Source organism: Thermobia domestica, chromosome 17, assembly GCF_964235325.1.
Source record: "Thermobia domestica chromosome 17, izTheDome1.hap1.1, whole genome shotgun sequence".
Taxonomy (NCBI): domain Eukaryota; kingdom Metazoa; phylum Arthropoda; class Insecta; order Zygentoma; family Lepismatidae; genus Thermobia; species Thermobia domestica.
In genome coordinates this window covers 176,604,675-176,620,298 of record NC_137470.1, presented here as the reverse complement: position 1 = coordinate 176,620,298, position 15,624 = coordinate 176,604,675, and the positions used below count along the sequence as shown (strand labels likewise).

The 15,624-nt window shown below is 36.3% G+C and overlaps 1 protein-coding gene across 1 annotated transcript in view; it reads right to left on the bottom strand.

Annotated features, from left to right (window-relative positions):
- Positions 1-1,174, bottom strand: part of LOC145674247 (uncharacterized) — an 87,191-nt gene extending 86,017 nt beyond the window's left edge. The window contains exon 1 of the mRNA XM_081744082.1: positions 1,093-1,174. Coding sequence (XP_081600208.1) covers positions 1,093-1,174 — 82 coding nt within the window. The remainder of the gene's footprint in view (positions 1-1,092) is intronic.
- Positions 1,175-15,624: the final 14,450 nt, after the last annotated feature.

The window sequence follows — 15,624 nt, the reverse complement described above, 5'->3', positions numbered from 1 at the left end:
TAAAATCTGATGTCGTAGAAATTTATACTAGTAGTAGCAGAATACCCGTTCTTTGCACGGGAAGTACGTTTCATTTTAGATATAAAGGGTTGAATTTGGATTTAAATAGCATTGGAAGTGCCACTGTTCAACTCAGCGATCCAGCAAAACCATATATTCAATACTAATATCAGTCATTTTTGGTCATTTTTAAATACCTCCCTCTTTCGCCTCCAGTAAGTTGTGCACCGTCAAAGTGAAATGCTAAAAAAAAAAAACTCCTCAGGTCTAATCCTCGACTATGTTGAAAATTTGATCGAAATTGGTCAGGCGGTTCAAGAGGTATAAAATCAAAAAGATAGTCACTTTGATTTTTGTTAAGGCATATTTACATTTTCGGTTTCATCACTCATTTCATAGAGTAAAAACTCAGGAGATGTTGAAAACACAGATTGCTTAACACAGACTCAGCGTTCCAAGAATGACTGTTTCGACCTTTTGTCTGTCCATACGGGGAGTTGTAAACATTACGATGTTTCAGTTACGACACTGATCGCATAATGAATTAAACCAACATAGATAAAGATGAGCAGTTTTCTTGATATGGGTTCAGTCCGCAAGAATATGTTTCACCTCCGACATTTCTTCTATTGTAATCAAAAGTGACAGACATCAATTAGTATTTGCGTCTTCAATATTAATCCCCATAGACCAAAACTGGAGTAAGAGTTAGTGAATACTGACTTTCAGATTTTGGTTTCAGCGTTCGAGAAACAAGTTATATCTTTGATCTTATTTCTCTATTCAAGTGGGTATGGTTAGCATGGTCGCTAATCAAGGGCGCCGATTTATCTGTAAATTTTTTTGGGGCCCATTCAGATGCAGAAGGTATATACTGTATATAAGGATTTTAAGACAAATTATGCCAAATATTGTATATTCGTAAATGCAATAGGGGGCCCACATGAGTTTTTGGGGGCCCCGGCCCTCCCCGGCCCCAGGATCGTGGGGACAGTTGGTCAGAAAGATGTAACAGCTTTTTCAGGCCAGTCTTCCTCAGTGAGGTTTTTCTGGGTTTTCCTTAATCACACCAGGGGATGGTACCTGACATACAGGTCCCAGGAGGCTTCCTTCCTTCCCCAATCCTTTCTTCGTCTCCAATTCTCAGGGCAGTGTGATCGACGGGAGACGCCATCCTTCATATGTGTGATAGCCTAACATGGCCATACATGCCAAAAAAACCTAAAATCTAATTCCTAAATCCTAATCAAATGGTTATAGATGATCTACTGGAAGTTTGTGTATTGAATTCTCCCAGTTCGGAAATATACCGAAGTTTCTTCCTGTGGAATGAAGCTCCTCTGTTTATTTATCTACTCAAACGTATTATTTTACCTTGAGTTTGGAATATACACTTTATATATTTGAGCGTAATAAAATATATGTTGAAATAATTTGGAAGAAATTCACCTTTACATTTAAGGAAAAAAGAAAAAAACATGTACCTTGGTGGGATTGAGGAAAGTCGGTTAATGCTTTCTAATACAATTATCAGCTTTCGTTTTCACTATTGTCACAGAAAAAGAAACTCACTGTGTTACCTTGTTTAATTAAGTCTAAAACGTTACTGCTTCTTGTCTTAAATTTCGTTTTGAAATTATGTACCTACATTACGTGTGAACGTGAATTTTAAACAAACAAGCTTAGATAACATATAGACCAGAAGTTTGTGTACGTACGCTGTGAATACACCCGCTCTTTGAAGTTGACTTCAGTGAGAATCGAATATCTCTTTGAATAGATGACTATGAATTTTATGAGAACTATCATAAGGATTCGCTTTTGGCTACAGTTACAGACAATGTTTTCTTCCTTGCCACACTTACTGATAATGTAATGTTCCTTATCTACCAGAGAGAGGGAGAGAAATCGGATGGAAAGATTAGCTGGCAACACTGTTGATGACGTTTATAGCACCATCTGTCTAAGATCCATGGTGTATAGGTTAATCGCGGTCGTCTGATGTGGACAGATCTACTAAAGCCTCTTTGGATGGACGCCCTTTTTTCAAAAAGGGTAGGAGAGAAATTTATGTGACAGTGCCGCAAAGCATAATGGGAAATTCTGTAAGAGAAAAGTGTCATAATGGAGTGGGGAGAAGTACTTTTTGTATAGACATCATTGGCTAGGGTAAAGAAGGGGGGATGACTGACTTCAAATCCGTGAGTCGTAATAACCGTTCCATCAGCTCCAAACTCTAATCAAGACTACAAAGTAAGGGCTCTTCTCTCTCAAGCTGATAGACACAAAACTTATCGACGCCGATAAAGATCCTCGTCGGAACGCTGATGCGCAATTTCTGAATTACTTGCAATGTATAAGCCTTTAAAAAGAGGATTTTCTTACTCAATGAACACCTATTTGCGAGTAGTATTACAAAAGTATTATATGTTGATATTTGTTATAGTATACTACTCTATGTGCGTATTTTTCTCATGTAATAACACCCGTCATAAGATGCTATTCACATTATGCATCATAGGATTATATCTATGAATACTGTCAGTCATAAAATACAATGTATTGATAGATTACTGGTACAGGGTTACTATCTGTGAATGCTGTTCATAATCATAACACTATGAATATGGTATTTTCTCTCATAGAATTATAGTATATATTTTATTATACAATGTGTTTCAAAACAAAACCGGCAACGTTTGAGAGGTGATTCTTGACACCAAGACAAAAAAGTATAGACCAACCTGGGTGCACAAATGCTTCCTTTCGGAGTTATATGGGCTGCCGAAAACATATAAAAATAATTTTAAAGGTCCATAGCTCCAAAACTATGAGATCTACCCTAGTCGGGTCAAGATTTCAGTTAGGAACTAATATGTGCGCTATCCAAATATATAAGTTTCCTAATCCTGTGGTACTTCCGCAACAATTATTATAGAGGTAGTTAGTGAGTACTTCAAATTATATGCCCATAACCAAACTCCCTCTATAAAAATTGTTGCGTGAATACTTTAGGATTCTGAAACATGTATTTTTGGATAGAACACATATTAGTTCTTAAGTGAAGTCTTGAACCGACTATGGTACGTCCAATAGTTTTGGAACTATGTACCTTTAAAGTTCATTTTTTCATGCTTTTGGCAGTCTATAACTCCGAAAGGAAGCATTTGTATACCCAGGTTGGTTTATACTTTTTGTCTTATCTAGGTGTCAGTGAATCAGTTCCCAAACGCTGTTGGTGTTGTTTTGAAACACACTGTATAATGCCATTCTATCATATTATACTATGTATAAATACTGTCTATCAATGGACACTACTTATGAATAGTATTTGACATAGGGTGCTACTTATGAATTATATTCGCTATGACATAAATTGATAAGTCACTATCTATAAATTGCTATCCGTCATGAGATACTATGGATACTGTATTATCAGCGATACGATAACACTACCTATGAAAACAAAAGTACTATGTAATGATATTATTATCTGCAAGTATATCAGTCATAAAATACTATGAACGCTGTATCATCCGCCATAAAATAATATCTATGAACACATTTTTTTTTTTTTTTTTGGATCAAATGATTCAATATACTGTATTTCAAGCAAACATTTTCTCATACGCCTTGTATCTGGATAACTATATATAGCGTAGCCAAACCAAAATTATCACATAACTCAGTATGATGAGCTTATTTCGTAGGAAACACGAAAACTCGATTTAGAGGCTGTTCAAAAATGTTGTGGTCCCTGATCCAAAATCTATTTATTGGCCAAGATCGCAATATTTCGATCATTTTTTTTTATCATTCCTAAAATTTTTGTTCATGGAATATTTATTACCTGTCAATAATATCTGACATAGAACACTATCTATGAACGCTATGTGTAACAGAATACTATCTAGAATGGTATTCTATTGAAAGTAGAATATAATGTAGTAGGATAGAATAGAACCAGAATGGATACAATCCGTCATACAATTCGTGAATTTTCTAAGTTAATGCGATCGAAGCTTCACCACTGATCTCAGCGACCGACAGAGCTATGAATTAGACGTTAATATCGATCATTTTCTACTACTTTTCCATGTCCCGGTAAACGGCACCCTGAGACCCCCTGGGTTAGAAATTTGAAAAAAAAAAAAAACGCTTCGTCTTGTTCTAGGGTCTGGACCAAGGTATCTGTGGCCAAATTTTGATAACTCTCGGTCCATTCGTCTCGTTCGCAGGCCGCACACAGACAGACAAACACACAAACAAACTTTCTATTTTATTTATATTAGATTATTATTATTATTATTATTATTATTATTATTATTATTATTATTATTATTATTATTATTATTATTATTATTATTATTATCTACGTTTCTCCCTGACGAACAGTCCTCACGACGCAAAAACTACGATGTACTTGAAAGGGCCGCGTTGACTCAGTGGTAGAACGTTCACCTCTGGTGCATGGGGTTCTTAATTCGATCCCAGCTCGCGCCAAGTAAGCTTTCTGGTAGAAAATTACCGTGTGCGTGCGTTTTCTCGGGGTTCTCCCGTTTCCTTCCACTTCCTTTCATTCCACTATTATATTCATTTCTTATCATTACTGTCTTTTTCTTTTTAGCCTAGCCGACATAACCATGTGACGTAAACATTAAATATTTCATTTCATTATGATTACACCAAAATCTTTTATCATTATTCACTTGCCTGAATCATCGTTCCCCTTAGCCTAAAGAAGATAATTGTGGGACATTAAATTGAAAGATTTTTAAAGCTCTATATGTTTACAGTTAATAAATTTACTTATTTGAATTTTCTTATCAGCCATCGTAAATTCTATACCATATTTTTATGTAATTATTAGCGTCAAAGTTAGCAATATATTCTGTCAGCCAGTAACCTTTTACTATTACTAAAGTGCTCGCAAATCAAAAGAAACAAAGAAAATATATTGAAAAATCAGAAAACAATAAGTAATCTATATAAATAAAAATTAAGTATTGGTATTCTTGCCTGAATTCGGATTTGAACGACATCGGAAGTGTCACTGTTCATCTCAACAACCAGCAACCCCAAAAACATATGGATTTGTCAATAATATCGATAATTTTCGATCATACATATACACACAGACACACACATATATATATATATATATATATATATATATATATATATATATATATACGCGTATATATATTGACTTCCCCCTGCTCCCTTCCATACGTTGCACCGTCAAAGTGAAATGATAAAAAACATCTTAGGTCCAAACCTCATCTATGTTGAAAAATTCATCCAGATCGATCGGGTGGTTCAACAGTTATTAAGTCACAAATATAGTTACTTTCACTTTTATATAGAGAGTCAAGGGTTTCGTTGTACACAGGAATCAACAGATAGCAATATCTATCAGCGTCAGGAAAGCGACTGATAGAGCAAGTAGTGACATCTATTATTAGAAATTAATTTCACGAATTGAAACGTTTGCCCTTTAGTATAAGGATTTTTAATTGTGTCCCCTTGAATATCTACAACCGGGATTACACATATCTTAAGCGAGGTTGTATAACATTCTAGGATAGCTTGACGCAGAAACTCACACTTTTTCCTCTTTTAATTAGGATATATATTCATTCGCCAGTTCATTTGAAATTCATGATACAATTAAAATAGCTAATTGTGCTGCATGTTCATTTGAGTGTATTGTTGCTTGAACATTTAACAATATACACAAACTAGTCTTTGGCTAGCTGAAGGCTCCGCCCCAAGACCCCCGCGTTTGCTCTGCCTACGGCCTCACGTCTATTACGTATCAAAATATGCATCCAGAGTGAATTTAGTGCATTTGCTCTTAACATTTCCTAAATTTGGCCCAAGTGGGAGCTTCGCGTCCTCCCCCCCCCCGTTTACTCGGTCTACGGCCTCCCACCTCTTAAACCCACAATTCTACCAGATTTCAAATATCTTTCCGTATTTCAACTTCTAAAAGATATGATTTTGTATACTATAAAAAAGGGCCATTTAAATAGCATGGCAATTTCTTCATCTGCCCTTTAGACCCCTTAAAAACTAAAAATGTTCGCTTTTGGCAATTTTCCTGTGCGTTAGTTCTGGAAGGCTACAATCATGCCAAACTTCATCGTTCTAATTCTGCCGGAGGTGACCAAACATTTTGGGTTGTAGAAGGTGCCCGTATAAATAACATGGTTAAGATTTTTCAGTTCCTCATAAAACCACTCTAAAGTTGGAAATTTTTAGTTTTAGTGATTTACTTAGATAATGCTAACGAAAAGGTACTCGCATACCGAATTTCTAGATTTTATTCCAATTCCTAGTACTTAAAGCATGAGATTATAAGTCCAATAAAAGGTCCATTTAAATAACATAAGGAAGTTCTTAATCCCGTCTTTGGACCCCCTAAAAGGTAAAAATATTCACTTTGGGCAATTTTTCTGTTGGTTAGTCCCGGAAAGCTACAATCATGCAAAATTTCAAGTTCCCACGTCAACCGGAAGTACCATTTTAATTCACGTAAGTTCATGTAGTTTTATATATAGTTAAGGCTCAATGGTTTCGTTATACACAGTAATCCACATGCAGCAATACCTATCAGCATCAGGCAAGCAACTGATAAAGCAAGGGTGACATCTATTATTAGGACTTAATTTCACGAACTGAGACATTTATCGTTTAGTACAAGAATTTTTTATTGTGTCTCCTTGAATGTATACAACCAGAATTACAAATTTGTCAGGTAAAGTTTTATACCATTTCAGGATATCGTAAAGTACAAACTCACACGTTTCATTTAAAAAAAATAGGATATGTTCATTCGTCATTTATTGGTATGCAAAAAAATAGATAAGTTTATTTGAAATTCATGATACGATTAAAATAGTTAATTGCACTGTATGTTCATTGGGATATATGCTTCAATCTTTAACAATATACATAAACATGACAATGGAAGATGTGTTTGGATATAAAGATAAGCGTGCATCGGTATTTGTCTTTTTTTCTTGTTTATTAAAATTTTTATAATACATCCGATGCTCTAGAATTCACTTTACGGCAGTGCATTCTTTGTCATGTTGGTGTAGGGAAAATGAGAACGACACGCAGGGGAATGCAACGTTGCAGATGGCAGCACTATACGAAAAGTTGGAGATATACGCTATGTGTATGGTGGATACGTCCGAGCTCCAAAAAAAAGATAAAAAAGCACACACCGTAGTGTATATAAAATATACAGATGTATAGAGTGGTTCTGCACACAGAAACAGGTAGGCAAAGGAAGATGCGAAAGCAAGAGCGCTGACTGAAACCTGTTGAAGAAACAACACGAGGCCATTTCAGGAATTCTGACACCGAAGAGGGAACCGGGTTTTGCTGCCGCTCTGGTTCTCGTTGGGGGGGAGGGAGGGAAACGACAGGGGAAGACGAACCGTTGTAGGAGAGTAGTGGGAGGAGGGGGAGAATGCTATAGTAGAAAGAGCTCTCTGATCGATACGGCAGAGGCAACCAGACCTTTTCGAGGCTGACTTTTAAGCCGGTGCCTCACATGCTATCTGCCTTTCTGCGCTTTTCTATGTACGCTTCCCCCTAAATAAACGCTCAACAAAAAATGAAAGATTACACTGTTCATTCAAACACATATACATATCCGTTTACTCTAAAAATTAAGACATTACTGCACCTGCTAAAATAAGTTCCACAAAATATCTTCATTTTTCCCCTGGCGCATGTTATTTTACAAAAACAAAAAATGCTTTTGATAAACAAAATGATCAAACCATAAACGTTAAGCATATTGTAAAAGAATTAACCAATCTTTTTCAAAACCTATTGATAAAATTTAACAAATGTTTTTGCCTAACGAAGTTGAGAAGAATAGCATAGAGCTCGCATCACAATAGGCAGGTCTTTTGTTCGAATTCCGCTGACTGCTTTTGTAACTAAGATTTTTAAATCATTTCCCCTTTGTGTCGCCACGAAAATATTGTAATAATACGTTTAAGTCCTAATCGTTTCCGAAGATCCGATGAAAAATCATTTTCAAACACGATTGCGTTCCTGTGAGGAACCCTATAGATCATTTCCTATCTTTCTGAGTGTATTCCACTATTTAATTGTGAGGAACTCGTTCGTGGCTAAGCGGTTAGTGTACGCGCCTTTGGAGTGAGAGATCCAGGTTCGTTTACCGGCGGGACCTCATGTGGTTTGGATTCCACGTTAATCAGTAGATTCCGTCTCATATAACTTAAATTCAAAATCAACCTAACTCAGCTATTTAATTGTGCCAAGTTAAATTAAAATTATTATATAAGTGTATGTATAAAACTTTTAACAAATACACACACATGTATACATTTTATACATCAGACTGTAATAACATGATTTTGCTCTAATGCGGTTTACATTATTGTCCGCATTTATGAATTGACAATAAGTTCTCTGATACGAACTTTTAAAAATCCTAACTATATATAACACTCCATGAACTACACATAAAATAACGGATACTTCCGGTTGACGTAGAAACGGGCCTGTTTTCGGGCCTATAATCCCGTATTTTAGGTACTTAGAATTTGAATAAGAACTTGATATTCGGTAGGCTTGTGTGGTTTTGTTCGTGTTATCCAACTAAATCATCAAAGATAAAAGTTTCCCAAAGTAGAATGGTTTTGTGGTGAACTGATTTTTTTTCAATGTTATTTATATGGGACATCTTCTACACCTCAAAATGTTTAGGCATTTCCGTCAGAATTGGAATGATGAAATTTGGCATGATTGTAGTACTTTTGAACTAACCCACAGGGAACTTGCGTAAAGTGAATATTTAGATTCTAATTGCTTTAAAAGGGGGGTTGAAGAAATTCCAGTGTTATTTAAATGGGCGTTTTCATGAGATACAAAATCTTACCTTTTAGAAATACGAAAAGAAACTTGAAATTTGGTAGAATTGTGTAAGAGGTGCGAGTACGTAGGTCGAGTAAACGCAGGGTATCAGGGGTAGAAGCCCACAGCTGGGCTAAATTCAGGAAATGCTAAGAGCAAATGAACGAAAGTCATTCTTGATAAAATGGCTAATACATGAGAAACGTCAGGCCGTAGACCGAACAGACGCGGGGGTCTGGGAGCGGAGCCACCCAATGGATTGTCTAATATATAAAATTGAAAGTGACTATATTTGTGTCTCTCTACCTCTTGAACCACACGACCGATCTCTGTCAAATTTTCAATATGGATGAGGTTTGGGACTAGAATAGTATTTATAATTTCACTTTGACGGTACAACGTAGGAAGGGAAAAAGAATATATATAAATATTAGTACATATAAAAATGAATGTGACTATGTTTATGACCTAATGGCTCTTGAACCATCCGACTGTTCTCAACCAAACTTTCAACATAGATAAGGTTCCCTACTGGGACGTTTATTATTAGTTTACTTTGACGGTAGAGCTTAGGACAGGGGAATGAAAGGGGAGATATATAAAAATAAATAAAACTTAATAACTCTTGAACCACCCGACGATTCTCGATCAAATTTTCAGCATGGATGAGGTTTGTCCTTGTAATGTTTGTTTATTATTTCACTTTGATGGTGCATTATAGGGGAGGGGGAGGGGAGAGATACTTAAAACTTATCAAAAATGACCGATCTTAGTGTCGAATCCATAGTGTTCGGGGTCACTGAAATGAGCAGTGATTGTTTCAATGCCGTTTAAATCCAAATTAGCTCCGCAACTTGGGGAAGAGGGAGAGGAATATATATATATATATATATATATATATATATATATATATATATATATATATATATATATATATATATATATATATAATATGTATGTATGTATAAATGATCGAAAATGACCGATATTGGTGTCTAATCTATAATTTTCGGGATTGCTGAGACGAACAGTGACACTTTCGATGCCGTGCGAAGAACGGGCATTCTGTCTGAGTTCTCATAAAAGACATAATCTATTATTTACATGGACCCGAGTCACACCACGAATTAAATCTGGTGTAATTTCTTTCTGCACAGAACGTCATGGAAGGTTACCTCGCCCAGAACAGTCTTTCACCTACCACATTTATCACTTTAAAATAGCTTATTTATAGTTATAACAAACAAGCGTCACGTCAGATCTTGTTCTATGCAAAGCAATTCGAGAAATATTGTAAATATTAACCGCTTTTTATCCCCGTGATGCCATATGGCAACGGAGAACAACCTTTAGAAATCCTAAGGTAAGTATCTGATCGTTTGTCTTGTTCATTTAGTAGTAAAGTCTAATTCCTTAACTAATAAATGAACAAGGTAGCAAATGGAAAACGTTATTTTTTATGTTTTTATGTTAAATAAGAAAAATAATAAACATTCAACGACACACTTTCAAATAATATTACATTATTCTAACAATTTATTATACTTTTTCCTTTAAAAAAATCTATGTGCACCTTGGTAGATAACCCACACAGCTGTAGAGTTAAGTGTGTTGCGTACCAATTAGGGGAAAACTGAATCTTGTATACTTTTTCCACTGACAGTATGTTTTATGAGTTCACAATGTAAACAAATGTTGATCATACATGGATAAGAAAACCTTAGGCATTTATTATGGATGTGGTAAGTGACACAACAGTACAACGTTGTTTTATCAAATTTATTAACTATTAACACTCCATGCTTTAGTTCATACTTGAAGTTCAGAATTCATACGTAACGAGGCGCGTAACAGAGGTACTAGGAATGCAATGGATGTAACCGATTGCAATGAAATGAGCTGAGCGAGCTTAAACTACGTAATCATTCCTGGCCATTATGCAATAATAAATGCCATTTTTAATTGTTGACAAAAAAATCACGTGAAAACTTTTTCCCCATGTTAAGTCTATGCAAGCGTTTTTCGGTGATTATTCCTCGATGGTACATCGGATTTTTGATTTCGACCTATGTTGTCACTCAGCACGACATACTCTATCAGCGTGCTAAGTTTGGTTGAGATCGGCCAAACGGTCTAGGAGGAGTTCGCGGATAACCAAACGGCTAACCCGAGTATAAGAGCTTCGCTTCGCTCAGCTCAATTAAAATGCTAATAGCCAAATATGTGATACAGAGGAAAGAGGATTCGATTTCGGCACATAAATCATTCGCCAAAACCTCTGTCAGATTGGAAAATGATATAAGCTGGCCCAAATTGTCAAACTTAAATTGCTCATGACTTAGAAAGCGATATGCAAAAATGTGCATATTTCTCAGAAAAAGAAATTCGTTCTGGACAGTGTTCTGGCTAGCAATGAGAAGTGGATTCTTTACATTCTTGGTTGGGAGCACCCGCCACATTTAGGATTGCTATCACTTATCACTGTAGTGTTGTATTTTTTTTTTTAATTCCAGCAGTGTACCTATATTTCCACTATAAACAGCTTCACAGTTTTATTGCTTCTTCTCTTACTTCCTGCTCATATCTAAAGAGAGGCACACATGTTAAATGTCCAAAGGCCCACTTATTTGCAGTCTTGAAATGGTATGAATAATGCGTTTATGTAAATTACGTTATGCGTCGTAAGAATCTATGGTTCCATTCCGAAACCATCAACAGGTAAAACAAACAAACAAAAAAAAAGCAATTTTACATCTTTAGATACAAACACAAAAATAATTGAGTATCTCAGGCGAATATAGTGGTATGTTACATTTCCCAACTTCTGAGTAAATTGAAAACGAAGGTTGACCATTTCTATGGGCCACGGTAGCTCAGTAGTAGAGATATTACCTCTGGTGCGTGGGGTACCTGCTTCAATCTTTGGACAAGTAATTTTGTGGTGGACAACATCGTGTCCGTGGGTTTTCTCTGGGTACTCCCTTTTCCTCCCACTTTCTTATTCCATCGATTTGGCCATCACCAATCACTTGCTTCAATCATTGCTTCCCTTAGGTTAAAGAGCATAATCGTGGAACGTTAACCTGAAAGATTTTACTTCATTTTTTTTTTTATTATTCCCATCTAATTTAATGCAACGACGGGGGCCGCGGTGGCTCAGTGGTAGAGCATTCACCTCTGGTGCTTGGAGTTCTGGGTTCGATCCCAGTCCTCGCCAGGTGAACTTTGTGATGGACAAACACCGTGTACGTGGGTTTCCTCGGGGTTCTTCCGTTTCCTCCCACTTTCTTCTTTCCACTATTTCATTCATTTCTCACCATCACCGTCTCCTTTAGCCTAACCGGTATAACCGTGGGACGCAAAACTCAAAGATTTCATTTCGTTTTCAATGCAACGACATATACCAAACAAGCTTTCCATGCCCTCTGCAGGTACATTTACGAAATTATACTACCGATATACTCTTCTTTAGTTCAATCACCGCTCATTCGTCTTAATTGCTCAATTTCACTGGTAATGGAGTTTAACATTATGTTCGGCCGAACAGCTTATTTTATATTATTGTTAATATTATTATTATTATTATTATTATTATTATTATTATTATTATTATTATTATTATTATTATTATTATTATTATTATTATTATTATTATTATTATCATTATTATTAAAGTATTCTTCCTTTGGGGCGGTCCTGGGACTAATGAGCTTCTTTTTTTTTACCTGTAAATGTTTCTTCCACGTTTATGGAACTTTGGTTTCCTCTGTTAACTTCCAGTATTTTCTTCTATTTTTTTAAATCATCGATCATCTGTGTTCTTCTTCTTAATATTCCTCGCTTTCCTTCCATCTTTCCTTCTATGGCGGTATGAAGAAGACAATTTCTTCTCAAGATGCGTCCAATCCAATTGGCCTTTCTACGAAGGATGGTGGCTAGAAGTATCATTTTCTCTCCTATCCGTTTTAAAACATCTTCGTTTGTTGTTCTCTCTGTCGATTTTATCTTCTCCATCTTCTTTCAACACCACATTTCAAAGCTCTCTAAATATTTCTTCTCTAACTTCCGTAATGTCCAAGTCTCTGAACCATAAAATCCAATGCTTCAAATATAGCACTTGACCAATTTCTTCCTTAGTCCAATATTAAGGCTGTTAGTTAAGAGTGATCTTTTCGTGTTGAATGTTTTTTCGACTATGGCATTCTTTGACCTGATTTATTTGAAATTATCGACCTCTTCAAATTCTCTTTGCTCTACTCTGACCCATAAGGGAATGTTTCCACGGGATGTTCTCATGACTTTCGATTTCCATTCCGTATTGTTTCCCAGTATCAACCATTTTGTCAATCATCTCTAGTTCTTCTTCGTTTCTAGGTATAATAATCGTACCATCTGCATACCGGATCGTGTTAATGATCTTCTCTCCAATCTTGAAATCTCCAATTCCCATTATAATGTTTCTTTCATTAAACATTCACTGTAAATGTTGAATAATTCTGGCGATATTGTATGTCTTTGTCTGACTCCTCCCCAATCTCCACACTATTGTTTTCTCCATCGAAGCGCAATTTCACTCGTTGTCCTATGTACAGGTTGCGAATGAGTCATTGATCTCTCCAATTGGTCCCGATCCCTTTTAGTATTTTCGGAAGTTTCGTCCAATTGACCCGGTAGAAATTTTTGCCAGTCGATGAAGCACATAACTCTCCCTTTACGTCAATAACTCATTCTGATATAATTCTCATCAACCCAATAGCATCTCTGGTGTCTTTTCCTTTCCGAAATCCAACTTGATATTCTTTTAAACTCTCATCTATCTTACTTTCCAGCCGCCTGTTCAGTATGCATGCAATAGTCTTTCCAGTGTGGGGAATAAGGCTAATGAATATGTGATCACTGCACTTCTTTGCTTGTTTTTTTTTGGGGGGGGGGGCAATGCTATCATTGTAACATCAAGAAAATCCTTTGGCCTTTCTCCACTCAGGTAGATTTTGTTAATAAGTGAAGTCAGTACTTTCATTGTGTTGTCTCCTAATCCCTTGAGCAAATCTACTGGTATGTCGTCTTCTCCAGTGACCTTTCTCTTTAGCAAATCTTTGATTGCTTGTACTACGCTTTTCAATATACTGGGTCCATTCTCATCATCATCCACCTCTTCTTCTGCTTCGAATTCAAAATCATTGGAACGATTCTTCTCATCATACAGATCCTTATGTATTCCTTTTAAGTTCTTAATATTCTTTGATGGTCAGTGACTACCTGCCTTTGTTGATCTTTGATTTCAAACGTGCGTTTACTTTTGCTAGCTTTCCCTCCTATTTGTTGTGCTTTCTGATACAGCAGATTATTTTTGACGCGCCGTTGAAGTTCCATTATTTTTTCACATATCTATTCCATGTTCTCTTCTTTGGCTTTATCTATCTCTCTTCTCAATTCATTATTCAGCCTTCTATATTCTTTGATGTTCGTAGCTTTCGTAATTCTGCATTCCTGCATCTTCGTAAGCATCGATTCAGTTATCCATGGTTTTCTCAGTGCTCTTTCCACTCTGACAATTTCATTGTGGAGAATGTCAAGTAGAATCTATTTACCTTTTTCCCAACTGTTTTCTACATTGCCTGCCATATCGCCTATTGCACTGAATTTTCCTTCAATCTCTTCTTTCACATCACTATCGACATTTCTTTTTCGCTCTAAGTTCCGTTTTCGATTCCTTCTCCCATGTTTCTTGATTGACTTCAACCAGGTTTGCACTTCCGCCACTAGAAGATTCTGACCCAAATCAATGTCCGCTCCCTGGGAAACTTAAGACCAGAAACCCTATTTCAAGAACAATCCTTGCGTGTCTCTTCCCGCAAAAACCCGGAACACCCACCTGTTCCATTGTGCCTGCCCTAGGTTGGCAATTATACAGAAGTCTCTTTTTCCACAGAATAAGGAAATGTGATAATCATCTAACAACTGATGTGGAGATATGTTTCGAGATACCCAGTGTTTGACAGAGTAATTAAACGCGTGTAGGTTAAATACTATTACTTTTGTGCTCTTTGTTGACACTGCTGTTGTTATTATTGTTGATACTTTAGTTCTATTTTTCTTTTTCCTGTTTGTTAACTTTTCCCCGTGTAAAATGGCAAAATTATGCTGTATCTGGGAATTTGTTCAATAAATAAATAAATAAACAAACAAATAAATAAATAAATAAAAATGACACATTAATGAAAAGTGCTGCTCCAAAAAATGTATCATAGTGCACACGTGGCTCAGTGGTAGGGCGTTTACCTCTGGTCTGTGGGTCCGTGGTTCGGTCCTCGGACAAGTAAGTTGGACAACATTGTGTCCGTGGATTTTCTCGGCGTACTCCTGTTTCCTCCCACATTCTCATTCCACAAATTATTCTATCCTCATTCACTTGCTTTAGTCATAGTCTCCTTTAGCCCTGACGGGAATAATTCCTTTTCATTTTCAAACCTATCGTATACTTCATAATATCAGAGTGACACCTTGGTTCGATGTCTTTGAGTACAGACGGTTTGAATTGAATTCAGAAATTCGCCCACTAACTTCAAGATTCAATCGAACAACTTAATTTTGGATCCGGAATGCGTTTACATATTTCTCCTTAAGATTTACTTTTGTGGTGGGAAGTATAATATGGCGAGGTACGAGCTGATTGTAGAGGAATCTGGGGGGGGGTATAATTGCGTGAGAATGATACGC